General features: G+C 42.3%; 1 protein-coding gene across 1 annotated transcript in view; it reads left to right on the top strand.

Moving 5' to 3' along the window:
• Window positions 1-18430, top strand: part of si:ch211-158d24.2 (multiple epidermal growth factor-like domains protein 9) — a 52655-nt gene that overhangs the window by 7241 nt on the left and 26984 nt on the right. Inside the window, exon 2 of the mRNA XM_052068241.1 lies at window positions 1246-1450. Coding sequence (XP_051924201.1) covers window positions 1246-1450 — 205 coding nt within the window. The remainder of the gene's footprint in view (window positions 1-1245; window positions 1451-18430) is intronic.

Genomic DNA, 18430 nt, shown 5'->3' with positions numbered 1-18430 from the left:
ACGGGGCTCTCCAACTCTCACTGGAGCGTTTCGCAGCCGAGTGTGAAGCGGTTGGGATGAAAATCAGCACCTCCAAATCTGAAACCATGGTCCTCAGTCGGAAAAGGTTGGAGTGCCCCCTCCGGGTCGGGGAGGAGATCTTACCCCAAGTGGAGGAGTTCAAGTATCTTGGGGTCTTGTTCACGAGTGGGGGTAGGAGGGAGCGGGTGATCGACAGGCGGATCGGTGCAGCGTCTGCTGTGATGCGGACGTTGTATCGGTCTGTCGTGGTGAAGAAGGAGCTGAGCCAAAGGGCGAAGCTCTCAATTTACCGGTCGATCTACGTCCCAACCCTCACCTATGGTCACGAGCTATGGGTCGTGACCGAAAGAACGAGATCCCGGATACAAGCGGCTGAAATTAGTTTTCTCCGCAGGGTGTCCGGGCTCTCCCTTAGAGATAAGGTGAGAAGCTCAGTCATCCGGGAGGGGCTCAGAGTCGAGCCGCTTCTCCTCCACATCGAGAGGAGCCAGATGAGGTGGCTTGGGCATCTGATTCGGATGCCTCCTGAGCGCCTCCCCGGTGAGGTGTTCCGGTCATGTCCCACCGGGAGGAGACCCCGAGGAAGACCCAGGACACGCTGGAGAGACTATGTCACCCAGCTTGCCTGGGAACGACTCAGGATCCCCCGGGGAGAGCTGGAAGAAGTAGTTAGGGAGAGGGAAGTCTGGGCTTCCCTGCTAAAGCTGTTGCCCCCGCGACCCGGCCCCGGATAAGCGGTAGATGATGGATGGATGGATCAATTACATCGTTGATCATTTCTACAAAATAAGACATTACATCAACCATAATTCTGTTCACTCCGGGAAGCATTTGTGCCACCATTGTTAATAATCCAAGGTTTCTAAGCATAATCAGTCACCTGGGTTTTGTTTTTTTTGCTTCAAATGTTTAAATCTATGTGTTTTTTCACACACCCCTCCGATTTGGAATGGTTATCAGGGATTTTGTGAGAATTTTTTAGGTTTTAATTACCGGTATTTTTTTTTCCCTCCCCAATGCATTTTAACGGGCGTCAATTGCACACGGGTTTTGGCTCTATGTATGTATGTACAGTATGTACGCACCTCTATGTATTTAGTCATTTATTCAGTACTTTCAATCACCACATAATTAAACATCATTCAGTCATTTACATAAAATGCAGGAGGTTTTTTTTTTTCATCCTTTTGTCTCAGCCATTGTCATGCCTGTTTGTCCACCCAGATGGCTTCTGTAACTGCAGCACTGGAGGAGAAGGGATTTTGTATCCAGATGAGTGTAACCGGAGCACTGGTCAGTGCTCATGTCTGGACGGCTACACCGGTCTACAGTGTGATGACTGTGAGGAGGGCTACTTTACCAATGGCACCAGCGGCTGCCTGCCCTGCACCTGTGACTCATTCGGTGCAGTGAGCCACCTGTGTGACAGGTAATAGACTCAAATGCTTCAATGCTTGACTTAATGGACACTGTCCGTCTGCCATATCACAAGTGTGTGATTGTTTCATCTTGTGTCTATGGTATGATCACTCAAGATGTACTGTAGGTGATGTATCATAATTCTGTTTTGGAAAAAGAACGATTTAAATAAATCATGAAAAGAACAACATCAATATGATGTTCATACCAATGATTAGTGTATGTAAACCTCTAACCACAACTGTAAGAACAGTTGTAAATACAAATAAAGGAGCTCTATAGCACGGGCAATATACAGCAAAGTCCAGAAATATACCGCAGCTATACTCATTTCAAAGATTACGGTACAATGAAGTGGGATGCCCAAGTGATCTAAGTCTGGTGCACACGGACTTTTACTGTGAGTCCGCAGTTTTAAAGCAGTCATAAACTTTTTTTCAAGTTTTTATTTTAATCATGTTTACATTGATTTCAAGCAGTACTTGTCATTTCGATGTGTTGTACTTTCGCATCATTCTACGTTTAAAGTAATAATTGGTGTTTTGTGTAGTGACAAGGCCGTGTTGCACAATTGTTCATGTCTCTAAACTTTTGAATTTTAAGTCTAGGTTTAAAATACAGTATAAATTTGAGCTAAAGTATGAGACAGTCCTCATTCCTCGCAATTGCTGTTACTTGTTAGCCTGTCTTTCGCCGACTGATGCCTTCATTGCAGCTTCAGACGACTGATTGTCACCTTTTTTTCCTTGAGGACTGAGTCGACACAATCTTCTTTTGTCGTTGAAAGCCGACTGCCCCAAACGGAAAGCGGCTGGGGCCAAGGTTGCTGTGGCAAACGGACTACGTAGTGTGAAGCTGAAACGAGGCATATGTCTGACTGTGACCGTCGAGTACATATATGAAATTATTTACCATCATAATCTCTTTTAGTGTGGGCTTTATATTTAAAATATTCTCTGTTGATTTTTCCAATTTGATAGAGTAAACAGTTATCCATGTACAATAACTTACGGAGCCCCTAAAGTGGAGGGAACAAAAAGAAAGAAACAAGGACTATACCAAATAGTCCGTAGCCCCTAGAGTGACATGGAGGAAAAAATGAATTTCTTGTTAGGACAAAAACGTTTCTCAACCTAATGAGAAAGTTTCTCTTCTGAACGAGATATCTTCGTTTAGTTGGTTGATAGCACTATTTGTTCTAGTCCTTGTTTTAAAGAAAGAGTCTAAGTCCTCTTCTGCTGCCATTGTCTCACTGCTCCCTCAAATGTACTGACGCTCCCCAGTGATCGCAGCGGTCATCCAGCAGCCCCATACCGTGACATTCCTACCACGGTGCTTGATTTATAGGCAAGACACATCTCACCTGGCTGCCGCCTGGCACAATTGACATAATCTGAAGCTAGTTACTTTATCTTGGTCTCATCAGACTTTAGGACATGGGTCCAGTAAGCCATATGCTTAGTCTAATTGTCCTCAGCAAACTGTTGGTGAGCATTTTTGTGCATGATCTTTCGAAGAGGCTTGCCATGCAGACCAAATGGATGCAGTATCTGGCGTAGGGTCTGAACATTGGGAATCATTCATGAAGTCAATGTATGCACAAAATTGTGCTTAATTTGCACACCCAATTGACACTCAAATCTGTATTCATCAGTATCTTTGTACTTGAATTTTTGCGTACTCTACAAATTTAGAACTTCGTCAGACTATGCGTACACACAAATAATGATCAGATTTTTGGGGGAAAAAGCACAATTTCTACACATTTATTCACGAATGAGGTGCATTGAGAGGCTTACCCCACACCCCTTCACCCTCTGTAGGAATGTTATAAGCACACGTACTTCTATTTTTCCAAGACAGCTTCTGGGTCTGTGCCCTCAAGTTCTTTGGTCAACCAATGCGAGGCCTGTTCTCAGTAGAACCTTTCCTGTTAATCCGTTGTATAGTCTTGGCCACAGTGCTGCAGCTTAATTTCATGCGGTTGGCAATCTTCTTAGAGCCTAGATAAGAGATTGGCAATTTAAAGGATGGTGGGGGCCTCAATTTTTGCTACTCGGAGGCCACAGAGATCCACAAACTTCCTTCTGACAAAAATTCTGAATATCGACAAAATAGGTGCAAAATACATGCTCTTAATGTACAAGTACATTAACAAAGGGTTAAAAGAAACAACAAAATAACCCCATTCTGTGATTGTATCCCCCCCCCACCCCCCCTCCAGTGCATTGGGCTCTCTTGCATAAAAACAACCATACACGGATGGCTCACAATTGCTGAACCGGAAACTAACATTATGTGCAAAAACTCATTTTGTGCATTTTTTAAATTACAAAAATCAACTCACATTTTTTTTTCAATATTATTGAGGCTCTATGTTTGTCCTGCATTAAAAATTAACAGATCAAGTCTAAACTAAGGGTGTGGAAAATAATCGATATTAATCGATACATCGATGCGCACGTCCGCGATCCGAGTGCATCGGCTCATTCACTGGGTATGACGCGATTGACGGGTGAAATCACGATTCATCACGATGCATTGATGGGTATCGATAAAATCCGATTCAATCGCCGTTTTATTATTGTTAAAGGTCACATATCTGCCCTTTCGTAGGCGCAATGAATGCACCATCATTGCTTTGCGTTTTGTGTTGAATACGGACGGTAGCCGTGCGTCACATACAGTCCAGTACACAACGAGCGAAACATTATGGAAGTTAGCGCACGCAGCAGCAAGGAAACTACTATATTTAATGCAGCCGCAACATTCAAATCTTATGTTTGGAAATACTACGGCTTCGAAAAGAAAGACGGAAAGCTTGATAAAACCTCCGTAATTTGCAAGGAATGTCGCACTAAGAAGCCATACAACGGCAGCACCACAAATATGCAGACCCACTTAAACCGATGGCACCAGATCACCGACAAGTTTCCCTCCCGCTTCCCCGCCCAGTTCCTCGTCGGACACCGGAGAAACTCTTGGTAAACCAGGTCAGGATCAGAAAAAAATTGCCTCTTATTTTGGGAGTCCCCTTGCAACTCACTGTGGCCGCGCAATGGCTATAACTAAGGCCACTGCTTATTTCATATGCAAAGACCTCCAGCCTTAGCGTGGTGGACAACGAGGGTTTCAGACAGCTCGTGCACGTTTTGGAACCCAGGTATAAAATACCAGACAGGTCTGTGTTCACTTACAAACATATTCCCGATGTGTACAACAAAGTGAGAAGTGAGATTACTGTGTCGCTGAACAGTGCGCAAAGAGTTGCACTTACAGTGGATGGGTGGACATCTTGCGCTATAGATTCATATATATATATGAATATTTCATATAAGACACTCAGTGAGTCTGTTTGTGTTTACACTATAGCAACAGCTGTGAGTCTCAGGTGCCAAATTGTTTACATTTTCTTTGCACAAAACCCAATTGTGAAAGGGCTTAAATAAGTTGTTTTACAAATTCTACTCTTTATAAGGAATAAAGTGGTATCCTTTTTGTAATACCATACTGAATTCCATCTTTTTAAAAGCTTTTTTTCTTTGCTTATTTGCATCATGTTTAATTGCACAATATCGCAACAAATTGCATTGTATCGTATCGCATTGATTTGAACTTAATGTGTATCGAATCGTATCGCATCGTGACGACGGTGAAACGTATCGCATCGTATCGCCAGAAAATTCCATGTATCGTTTAAGTATCGCATCGCTGGCAGTGGATCGTGATGTGTATCGAATCGTCCTCAGTGCTGAGATTCACATCCCTAGTCTAAACACCCTCTTATAACCGGAGATGTAGCTGTGTGTAGAACTAACCAATAACTTTGAAACTCATCTTAAATGGGAGTCCGGACATAATTGCCGCTATCCGTCCATCCATCCATTTTCTGAACCGCTTTGTCCTCACGAGGGTCGCGGGGGGAGCTGGAGCCTATCCCAGCTGTCTTCAGGCAGTAGGCAAGGTACACCCTGAATTGATTGCCAGCCACTCACAGGGCACTCGTAGACAAACGACCATTCGCATTCACAATCAGACCTAGGAACTATTTAGAGTATTCTCTTAACCTGCCATGCATGTGTTTGGAATGTGCGGGAAACCGGAGTATCCGGAGAAAACCCATGCAGGCACGGGGAACATGCAAACTCCACACAGTAAGGCCATAGCCGGAATCGAACCCTGCACGTCTGCACTGTGAGGTGGACGCGCTAACTCGTCGGCCATCATGGCATCTGCCTCTGATTTACGGTAACCGAAACAAAATTCAGCTGTTCTAGATTTTTTTCTGTCACTTTTATAGTTACATCGAAGCACAAGCCACATTCTGCAGAGAGCTTCCGCAGCTTTGGAGATGTCATTGTTCAAAGGTACCAGTCAAGAGAAGGGTACAAGGCATTACATATACTATGGACCAGGGGTGCCCAAACTTTTTGGATCGAAGATCTACTTTTCGATCAACTAACTACCCTTACCGGCACGCGCGCGCACGCCATGACAGCCTGAAACTGAGGCATGCGACGCACTTTTGCAGCCTGTTAACTATCGTAGCTCACACGTGCCGTTTTAAAGTGCTTCACTGTGCCCTCCTAGATTCCTATTCTTTGCCCGTGCCCTCGGTGAATTCTACACAAAGCCATCTCTGAATGAGAATAATGACGATAAAAGATAGAGCGCAACAGTTCTGATCACAAGCTGCAGTTGCAGACTGCTGAGAGCTAACAAGTTCCGGTGACGTAATCGCGCGCCACCATAAATTCAAGATTTACCTGCTTTATTTTTAAAATATTTTTTGGGTGAAAATGGTGGTATTACCAAAAACTTAATGTCCCTTTTCAAATTGATGAAAAGAAGCCCAGAAAAAAAGCTCAGGGAGGGTGCCAAGATGCCAACAGCAACATTTAAGATACTGCAAGAATTTCTGCAAGACAGAAAGAAGCCTTATCTCACAAAGAAAAACATCCAAGCCCGGCCTCGCTTTGCCAAAACACTCTATAAATCTTCTGAGCGTTTGTGGGAAAATGTGCTTTGGTTTGATGAAAGCAAGTTTGAACTTTTTGGCAATCGTTCCAAAAGGAATATTTGGCGGAAACACAACACTGCTCATCAAAAAGAACCGAGAGAACACCATAACTCATTGAAGGATGGTGGCGGCAGCATCATATGCTTCGTAGCTGTTTTTCTCCACCTGGAACTGGGGGCCTGAGGGAATTTTGAAAACTTCCATCCAACATCTGAGGGGTGACCTGAAGAGGCCTGTGCACAGGAGACCGACCACAAAAGCTTGTCTGCTGTAAATGCGCTGCCTTGAACTATTAATTTGAGGGCGTGTGTATGCAATATTATTGGCTTGTTTGTGTGGATGGAGGTGATGTAACGTATGATTGAACATTTATATTTTGTTGTTCCAATTTAACAAAACTGCTGAGGTCATAATAATGATGAAAACAGTTAAATTAGTAATCTTGGTGTCATGTTTTATTTAACACTAAGCGGGCATTTCAACAGGGCTGTGGAGACTTGTTATATCAGCCATGTATTTATACTATTATACAGTACAAGCTGTACACGGACTACTTTACATTGCAGCAAAATGTTATTTCTCCAGTGTTCGATGAAAAGATGCGAGAGATGGATAGAAAAATGTGAGAGGCGGACTCACTTTTGTGATATACGGTGGACACGTGTTTACTTTGATAACAGAGTTACTTACAAACAGCATCAAAGCTAGCTAAACTGTTAGTTTCGTTAACTAGAATGGCAGCATTGGAAATTGCTAAACACGGTGTCCCCAAGAAATGTAGCGGTAATAGGAATCAAAATTTGAAACCAGGAGCAGTTCTTAACACTTTGAGATTTCCAGGACTCCACAATGTTCTTGGGGAAGACCTCTGCGCGTAAGGTCACCTCACTAAGTCTATTGTAAGTTTTCACTGCCACCATATTGCATTCGTCCCTGAGCGCTCAGCAGCCTAAAAAGCCTCACATTTCTTAATGAGAGAAATGTTGAAAGCAACAGGAGGCTCGGGGTTTGGAAAGCTGGCTAATCTGTGTACTCACAGTGATTAGCTCCAAGAGGGGTCCCCGCTAGGCTATTTGGGGTTGGCAGTGGCCAGGCTCAGACAGTCTAAGACAGACCGTATTCAGTAGGTCTTTATCAGAAAGAACACACACACAGAACCTTCTATGCCGCACATTAACGGACGGGCCTCTCAATGAGCAGTGGATGCAAAATTCTCAGACATTATTCAAAAGCACACTTCTCTTAAAATGACATGTAAATTCAGCAAATTAGGTCAAGCAGCTTGGATTTTTTTGGTTTGCAAAACTGAAAAAATCATCCAATTCATTTGTGTCACTGCACAGTAGTAGCTACACACACACACACACAATTTGAACTTTGAATACTTCTCCGGGAGGCGTTTGTCTGTTGTAAATCATTTTGTAATGCAAATAACCACTACCGGCCTGGTAGTCCAGTGGTTAGCACGTGGGCTTCACAGTGCAGAGGTACCGGGTTTGATTCCAGCTCCGGCCTCCCTGTGTGGAGTTTGCATGTTCTCCCCGGGCCTGCATGGGTTTTCTCCGGGTGCTCCGGTTTCCTCCCACATTTCAAAGACATGCATGGCAGGCTGATTGTACGCTCTAAATTGTCCCTAGGTGTGAATGTGAGCGTGGATGGTTGTTCGTCTCTGTGTGCCCTGCGATTGGCTGGCAACTGATTCAGGGTGTCCCCTGCATACTGCCCGAAGACGGCTGGGATGGGCTCCAGCAGCCCCGCGACCGTGGTGAGGATTAAGCGTTTCGGAAAATGGATGGATAACCACTACCTATGAGGCTGAAGTGAAACATCATATATTTGGCCTGGATGCAAATTTTCCACAGACTGGCATTAATTATTGTTTGCCACGTGCAGATCGTCTTTGGTGTTGAATTAACCGTGAGTTGTGTCTCAAGACATTTTACCACTGAATGTACATGGGTGTTTAATGAGCCATGTACGAGAAATAGCCATGAGAAATAGCCCCTGGTCAAAAGAGTCAATGTGGCCGCAGTATGTATAATTTCACACAGTTGTTCATGTTTCTTATGTAAGAGGTAGTCACTGACACAGACGTAACTCAACTTTCAAATGCCTTTTGTGCAGCATAGCAGGAAATCTGATGAATTCCACTTTTTGATGCTGCAAGCAATCTTCCATATGCATCTCACAGTGAGCTGGAGGGGAGAGTTCACCTGTGCGAGCATTGTGTCACAATCAGCGAACTATCAGATGCAGTGAATCTTTATGCATCTCTTTTATGGTATTTTGCAAAACGTCAAGGTCTAGATTATCATATTACTGGATCTGTACTGCACCCTCTTCACTGTGGCTTGAGCAGTGTTGCTGTTTTTTTTTTTTTTTGGGGCGGGGGGTCTTTTTAAATCTATGACTGAATTAAAAAATCACAATCTCAATACAGTACTACCTGTCGATTGGCTGTTGACGAGTTTTGCTTTTTGCCCCACCCCTTGCCCTGCAAAGAGTCTCCAACTCACCCGCAAACCTTAAAGTGGTAGAAAACAGATGTATAGATAGTATTTTACAACTAGTTCCGAGTTTCCCCCGCCTACTGCCCGAAGACAGCTGGGATAGGCGCCAGCATGCCCGCAACCCCTGTCAAGATAAAGCGGATTAGATAGATAGATAGATATATTGTAGGCCTCCTAAAAGTAAAATCGAAATAATATTAACACATACGAGGCTATTTGAATCGTACAATGGCGAGAGGTCAAATTCAATGAAAACATTCATTCATTCATTCATTCATCTTCCTAACTGCTTGATCCTCACTCGCGAGGGTCGCGAGGGGTGCTGGATCCTATCCCAGCTGTCTCCTGGCAGTAGGCGGGGGACACCCTGAATCGGTTGCCAGCCAATCGCAGGGCACACATAGACGAACAACCATCCACGCTCACACTCACACCTAGGGACAATTTAGAGTGTTCAATCAGCCTGCCATGCATATTTTTGGAATGTGGGAGGAAACCGGAGCACCCGGAGAAAACCCACGCAGACCCGGGGAGAACATGCAAACTCCACACAGGGAGGCCGGAGCTTGAATCGAACCCGGTACCTCTGCACTGTGAAACCGACGTGCTTACCACTGGATACCGGACTGCCCTCAATGAAAACATTGAAATTTTATTTTTTTTGCATGGTCCTTTTATAAAGCAATCTGTATTGTTATATAGATTAATCTACGATAAAGCAAATGAACTGTTAAAATGAAAGACAGTTTGTCAACAACAGATATAAACTTTCTAAATACTTTGACTTGTCTTGTGTTTACCGTAACAACAAAATTCTGTGTGAGAAATGTAAACATATACATTTATGTTGTAAATCAGAAATAAATCGCATCAAGTGCAGATTACAAAATTTATGCAAATCTCTGTGGCATTTCCAATTCTGCAAACCCAACTTTTCATGATTTATGAAACATGCTGAGGTGGGCAATTTACAAGATTTTGCCCGGTCTGTCATTCATCATCTGCCAATGGTCATTTGTCAGCAAAACGGGCATCCGTCAGTGACGTACTGATAGACCTTCCGTCAGTCCTGACAGAATGCCCACATCTGGAAACATGATATCTAAACCCGTGCACTAGACTTCTTAAACATGAAACATATCTCGACCGTCGATAAATCAATCATCATCACACATTAAAGTTTGGAAAAATTTATTTGGTGGCCCAACATCATCCGATAGCAATAACAAATAAGTGCCAGCAGGCCCTATAAGTGGCAGAGGCTGCAGTGATTGACACGCCAGTGACACCTTGTTAATTAAATGAAGAGTGACAATTTCGTCTGAAATTGGATGACGCAACATCTGGGCATGGTTATTGTTTTTGTTTCCTTTATGAGGGGTAAGAGATCAAACATGTTGGATATTCTGCGCAAGGTCTCTTGAGACAGAAAACTCACTGAAAATTACATGCTCCCAGTACGGCAGTGGGCGGTAGGATTTTTGGCTCAACATTAACGTCTCTACTCTACTTTCCTTTACTTCTACCTTTCCGCTCCTCTCCTACCGATGTGTCAAATTGCAGCATTTGTAAGTAGAACACATTCTATTGCAAATGCAATTAATAATTCAGACCTACCGGTAATTCAATTTTTTCTGGGCGCTTCCTAAATCAGTACATTCTTTGCAAATACATTTGTTTTTCTTCATGTATGACAACTTTAAATTTGTAATGACTTATATTTCCATGTTTTAAAAAAATTACAGAAATATTACTTCCGTTACCTTTAATTCAAATGAAATTGCAGAGATTTAGGCAGCACAAGTGGTCCTGTGTAGAGTTTGCAGCTTGTGGAAAAAATGTGAGCAGGAATGGTTTGTTGGAATTGTTTTTATTCAATATGTGTTCTGCAATTAGCGCACCAAAAATCAGCTGCTAAAAAAGAAAAAAAAGCAGTATAACAAATTGATGGAACAGATGAGATATAACCCACAATTAGGCCTGTCATGATAACAAATTATTACGGATGATATATTTTCTCAGAAACTATCACCAGAAATAACTGCATTTTTGTTGTTGTTGTTTTATTAGTGCCACTGACAGTGATGCGGTCATAGCAAAAAAACCCAAAACATTCAAATACATAATTTTTACGTGCAGTTCCTTTGATACACCAGCACTGATGAAAGACGGACTCAGTATGCTGGTAAATGGGTAGTCACTGAAATAGGGCTTTTCTACCTCGGCTATGCAAAGCCCTTTACACTGTTACCTAATTCACCGACTGATGAGGCAGCATCAGGAGCCACAGTGGGTTCAGTATCTTGCTCAAGGACACTTCGACATAGTCGCAATGGTTGTGAAACAACTACTCTACCACTGAGCCATGCCACCTCCCTGGTCTTGTTGTCGATACTGGCACTCGAAATGGATATCTGACCCATATCTGGCCCATTGCAAATCACTTTCAGTTCATGGTGTGCGTCACCAGTGTTCGCAGAACCGGTGGTTCATAAACAAGTAATGAAATGGTACAAAATACGCACCGTGTAGGATAGCTGATGGCCAGTGCAGGGCTAGCATTGCGACTACATTGCTCTTATGAGCACTGCTATATGCTGCTGCGTCTCATTAATAAATGAGGGCGTGTGGGGGGGGGGGAGTTGCCTGTGTCTATAAAGAACCAATGGGAGACATTCAAACCAAAAAAAACGTGCCATCCTTCGTGTTAAATAGTGTGTGTTTGTGTGTGCGCGCCTCAGTGTCAACACGGCTCCCACCGCGGCTAGCAGGCTGCATCGGATCAGCTCAAGTGAATGTTGAAGACATATACAGTATGTAAACAAACATGTAAATAAATCACCAAATTTCAAGTAAATGAAAACTGTTGTGTCCATTTCTTCTTATCAAGCGTTAAGTCGACAGAGTTCGTTGACAACATTGAACGAGCACGCATTTGAGTTCGTTGTTTGCTTTCTCGAGCGTTGTTAATGTAATGTTAGTGTTAATGTTGAGGCACAAACACTAGTAACAGTAAAGAGATTTTCGTCTCTTTCTAAACACACTTGCTAAACCCCAGTGGAACGAATAAAAGACGCCGTGTACAAGACAGTTGTTACAGTAAAAAATATATATATATTTGGACAAAAAGGGAAACAGACAGATTAGCAGAAAAACTGGTCCGTCCGACTTCAAGCGTCATGTTGTCTCGGTTAGCTTAGCTGTTGTCATGGATCAAAGCTTCTCTGATCTGACATCGCTTGCGTCGGCGCTGATTGGTTGAAACCAAAAGACACGCGCGTGCGCACTTTTGCGCTGACACACGCACAGCAGAAAGTAGCGGACTATCGACTGCTGAGGCGCGCTTAGCTTGAGTGCTGTTGCTAAAACGGTAACACCCCTCCGCTCGCATTCTCATGGCTTCGCCATATCTCGGAGATTTCGAAATTTCGGCGAGAACGGAAGCCACAAAGGGTGCACGTGTGCACACATAAGGCAAATTAATCATTGAATATCAAGTATTTGAATAGCGTTTTGTGTAAACTAATTCATGCGTGATCGGCCAAGTACGGCCTCGGTGCAATGTTCAAACTTGTAGACAGGCAAGCTGACATATGTGCAATAGACATAAATGTATATATATATGTGCAATAGAGCACTTAGTGCAATAGAGTGTTCGGAACACGTTCAGGTGGTCATGGCTTGAGGAAAAGGAGTTTAATGTATTGTACTCTAGCTGTGACGTGGAATTTCATCTCAAACGTACATTTCACAGGCAAAGGAGCTCATAGGACAATAAATTCAACTGGAATAACACTCATTAGAGTGCTGCACCTTGCCAAGACCAACCATAAGAAATCATCATTGTCCACGCGACTTGTTGAATTGAAAAAAATTCTCATACCTGTGACACGGTTCCAATTCACTCCTGTAGGTGACTTTATGTGCGTTAAAGAGTGGGTCACTCATGACATTCTTTCATTTATCTGGTGGGTCACCCCCCCTCTTGGGTCAGTAAGCAGTCCGTAATGGCAAAAAATGAACACAAATTTGTTGATGAGTGTCTCTTGTTGGATCAAAACTGCTACAAATTTAAACTGACACGATTCTGTGCAGTTTTGTGGCCATTGTTTATGGAGCTTTACCACACTCATTTTGGTGCAGTGTGTCATTGAACAAAACACATCTGTTCTCCTGTTTGGGTAAAGCACTTGATCTTTGAGGCATGACAAAATTATAGTGTGTGGTTAATAGAAATTATTTCAGTGCAGTCAAATAATTAAATTCAATCGGTTAATAGGTAAAACTGTCTGTGATGTTACAGGTTGCCCTATGCTTGTTGACATTCCTAAATATCCAATGGGGCTTTTTTCACAGCTCTTTTTAGGTTTCAGGTTTTCATGATTTCATAAATTTAATACAGCAGTAGATAACGCACTGATCTAAAGTATGCCCGATGGTAGAAGTTGTCAGTGCATCGTGAACTTGGTTTGGTTTCTATCCTGCTGGGGAATGTAATGAAGTTTACTCTCACAAAGATGTTCTGAGTTCCAACGCATTCGTTCAGACCCAAATCGAAGTGAGCTGCTTATTTTGTTGTTGCCGTGTTATGGTGTCAACATGTTTGAGGTAAAACAACCTGGTTAGTCAAGTAGTACCTGCTCACCAAACTAACACTTTACATGTTTTTGTTAGAACAAACACCACTTAGTTGCTTTAGGTCTTCAAATGAGAAGTCTTCAAGTTAGAACTCATTATGATAATGTTTGTAGATACCGCCAATTTAGGAAAAACATAATTCTTTGAATGTTATTCTGTTTCACATTGGTGGTATTTTGAAAGTCCAAAAAGACTGCAATCTTGTGGCCCTGAAAGGCTGGATTTGACTCAATAGATGCAATAACAATGATGACACTGTTAAGCATATGTTGAATTGCTTTTCTTGTTCATAGTGTTTGTTATGTGTGTAATCATCTTTGTAGTTGCTCCAATGTAATGTTATAGAAGTCACAAGAGTTAAATGGTCTTTTTGGAGAAATTTGGGAGAAATGATTCCTCCAAACTCCAAGGTGCAGTCAGTGGCAATTTTAAATTTATCATTGAATAGCCACACATATGTTGTCAAACCAGTTGTCTGATCAAATGTATCCGTGGCGAGATTACAAGCTTTTCAAAGTCAGGTGACCTCCGTAATTGGATACTAGTTCGGTGTACTTAAGGTCCTTAACCTAATCAGATTTCCTCTTTGTGTCAGGTCGTAATGTGGCGTTCACTATGCTTGCTTGTACACAATTCATGTGATGCAGAATGGATTCACACACCGTTAGCCACTCTGTGGTTTAACACTTGGATCAGTGCTTTATTTGGGTCGGCTCCTGTGGGTATTGACTGTGAGGCTTTTTTTTGGACAATACTTCCAACAGACTGCCAGTCTGGAATGAAATATTGATTGTGGGTGCAGATGTTTCTGCTGCCGCATTTTGTCAGAGAGTGTATGTAGCATTGCAATCGTTGCATCTATGCATCTTTTAGCCCTGTGGATAAAGTGAAGTGCAATGAATACTTTCCGGCTGCCCCTGCTGCAGATAAAGAGGACTACCTCTGTATGTTTTATACCAGGTTATTGAGAAAGTGTATCAAGCAGGATTTGGTTTTATTAAGGATCCGTGAAAGGGCCATCGCTCCTAAACTATTTACTGTATGCATTAGAGGTGAATTGATTAATTGATTGATGGACAGCTAATCGATTATCAAATAAATCAAAATTATTTTTAGTAATCGATTAATTGTTTTGATACTTGATACTAAAATTGTCCAAATCATCAGAATTTCAGCTTCTCATAGCAAATATTTTCCGACTTATGTCGTCCTAAATGAAAGCGGACTGATCACCTTTGTGTTGAATCAATCTTTAGTAAACAATGATCAATGTTTATTTCCCTTTTTTTCTGACATGTTTTGAATCAAACCAGTAACTGAATCATAATTTATGTTTGTGCAATGCCTGCGCTGTTATTTTGAAACAATATCCTGTTTTTGAATGAATGGATATAATTTAAACAGAATTGACAGATGTATTGATTATTCTAGTATGGTTTTCTTTTCCCTAAATGTACACTCAAAGTGATCTTACCTACCGTAATTCAGTCGTAATCTTGTCTGAGGAACTTTGAGGAGTAACTTGAAGGACAAAATAACACAACGCGACACATAAGACACAGACAGTCGTACAATCTTAATCACTTTTCCTGCATACGACTTGTTGTTTGAAGCAGTTAGAGATGAAAGAGGAGTGGATCCAAGTGTCCTTTCACCAGTGGATCAGAGATGTCATGCTGAAAATGTGCACACGTCTGCTACAAGCTAAATTTGAAAGTAAACACGAAGCTGTAGCATCCATTGACAAAATGAGCCACTGCATAGCTCGTCATCCAGCTAAAGGTGACCATCCCAGCTACTGATATAAAATAGTGGTCACCAGTAATGAAAAGTGAAAACTAAAAAACAATTGCAGTGGTTCAATGTGAAGAAAGTGGCACGCAGTGCTGCCAAAAGTTACTGATTGTCCGTATTTTGTTATGAAAATCACCGAACGCCAACTTGTTACAGCCAAACGTCTGATTTTTGCGTATATTTATTTTAAAAAAAAAACACATCAGCACCAGCACGGGTGACCCAGATGCTGGCCAGTACACATTTCATAAATCTGATGAAACTAACTACACTGTTAAAAAAAAAAATAATAATAATCTACATCGCCCATCCTTCTTGCTTTTCTCTGATCGTATTTGGAAATGCTGAGTGCATGCGATTTTGCACTGCCCCAGCTACCTGCCAGCTATGGCTGGCGAGCTGACTTGACTGAACACGATGCTGAGCCTCAAGGTCACTTTGAATCCGGTGTCAACACAGCCCAAGTCCCTCATCATAGCTTCTGCGGTAGTGAATAAGCAATTTTTCTAACTAGATCTAACATGATCACAAAATGAGGATGGGGAGGACGACAGAGAAGCCATGCTAATTGCTAAGCTATCTTGACAGACATGTAGACATGAAACACAGAAGTGAGTGATAGGGTGAAATGGTACTCTTGTGACATAGGTCTGGCGGGAACCGCGTTACAGTAACCAACTTTGAACAGCAAAATAACAGGCAAATTAATAGGTGTCTGGAGAGCAATACACTTGTTTTCTGGACTACAGTTGAAAACAGAATTGAAAGGTAATTCATCCATTGCTACAGATCTATTTGACAATGGCATGCTGAAATCTCATGTACCGGTACTTTAATTCAGGCTGCAACTGTGTTTGCCATTTCGAGGTTGATGCAATAAATACAGTGCAATACCAAATATTGACACCATAAATCATTCACGATTATAGTTATAGAGCAGGGGTGGCCAACCAGTCAGAGAGCCAATTATTTTTACTGTCACGCGCGCGCGTGCACACACACACACACACACACACACACACAATTTGAACTTTGAATACTTCTCTGGGAGTTGTTCGTCTGTTGTAAATCATTTTGTAATGCAAATAACCACTACCTATGAGGCTGAAGTGAAACAACGTATATTTGGCCTGGATGCAAACTTTCCACAGAGTTGCATTATTGTTTACCACGTGCAGATTTTCTTTGGTGATGAATTAACCGTGAGTTGTGTCCCAAGACATTTTACCACTGAATGTACATGGGTGTTTAAGGTCTGAACTATCGGAATACTACACATCCTTGAGAAATAGCCCCTGGTCAAAAGAGTCAATTAGACGACAATAGACAATAGAGCTGCAGTAGCTACTTACTACTTGGGTCAGCTTGCTACATATTTGACCGAAGATCGACTTTTGAAGCGATGAACCTCCCTACATATCCATCCATCCATCCATCCATTTTCCGAACCGCTTAATCCTCACCAGGGTCGCGGGGTGCTGGAGCCTATCTCAGCCGTCTTCGGCTAGGCGGGGGACACCCTGAATCAGTTGCCAGCCAATCGCAGGGCACACAGAGACGAACAACCATTCGCACTCACACTCACACCTAGGGACAATTTAGAGTGTTCAATCAGCCTGCCATGCATATTTTTGGAATGTGGGAGGAAACCGGAGCACCCGGAGAAAACCCACGCAGGCCCGGGGAGAGCATGCAAACTCCACACAGGGAGGCCGGACCTCCATCTTCTGAATGAATCCGTGGTTGAACATCAATCACTTTTTTTCCAAACTAGTTGTCCCCCATTCTTTAATATATTTATCCTTGTCAATGCCATTACTGATGCAATTCAGTGGTGGCATCAGATGGAAGACAGAAAAAAAGTCAAATAAAATGCTCAATAAACATGTGAAGGTAAGTCTGCTTATATCTCACTGCTCTGCTGTTTAAAGTACACCTTCAGATTATACTTCACACCCAGTGATGCAACTAAACCTGCTAAATGTACAGTACATTCTGTTCATTTTGGGTCATCTCCCGGTAATTAAACCCAATGTTTCTTCACCATGGAAAAAGGATGTTTGCAAAAGAACACTGATCCAGTCCTGACAAACAACCATAGCAAATGACGTAATCCACAGCATGCTCGGTCTTGCACAACTTTTATGATCCAAGCATACCCTTGCTCAGTGTAACCCAGGCAGCAAACTGCCGACACAAATCTTGCATTGTAGCCATGGTGATGTTGTTATAAATAATGATAGGTAGATAAATAAATACTATTCATTCTGTGATGGAAATTAAATAGTCCGCAAATTCCATACAATTAGACAGGTCCATAGAAATATGGCTTTGTGGGATATGCCATGTTGTTTTATATCAGGATAAATAGTAAAAAAAAAATAGTCATAGCCTAGTAATGGCGTGTGAGCATTATTTTTTTTGCTGTGCTATAATCACATGTCATTGCACATCCAGGGCAGAAGGTGGCAGTCAGTGGTGCTCTCATGAGCGTGTACACAGGGAATATTAGCTGTGGTGTTAGGTTTTTGCACGGACACAGCGCAGAAAAGGAGATTAGGAGTGTGCTGGTGTCCCCATTTGAGGAGGATGAATGGAAAGTGTACAAGCAAGATGCAAAGGTTGTGGGATGAAGGGGGATTTAAACAACCTCATTCATCATTTGTACCCTGTAAATCAAGTTAAGTTGCTAACTTTTTCTGAAGTTGGTGGAGCTTTAGCGGCGTGACTGAAATAGCCACTATAGCTAATGTTTACAGTGTTTTCACCAGTAACAGCGACAACAAAAACATAGGTGTGATAGTTAATAGATAGAAAGGGAGCACCCTCTGCCTCTCCGAACACTCTCCCAAAGTGAATTTACGAACACACCCATGAAGTGCAGTGAACAAACTCTTAAGAGAAACTATCCAAAAAATGTTTAACAGGAATGAAAAGAAAGGTGGAGGGTGACAGAGACAATGAGACAAATGATCAGAATCAAATCGTTCAAGAATCAAGTCAGGCAAAAATGTTGATAACGAATTGA

Source organism: Hippocampus zosterae, chromosome 6 (assembly GCF_025434085.1).
Source record: "Hippocampus zosterae strain Florida chromosome 6, ASM2543408v3, whole genome shotgun sequence".
NCBI classification, from domain to species: Eukaryota; Metazoa; Chordata; class Actinopteri; order Syngnathiformes; family Syngnathidae; genus Hippocampus; species Hippocampus zosterae.
This window is presented reverse-complemented; position numbering and strand designations above follow the sequence as displayed.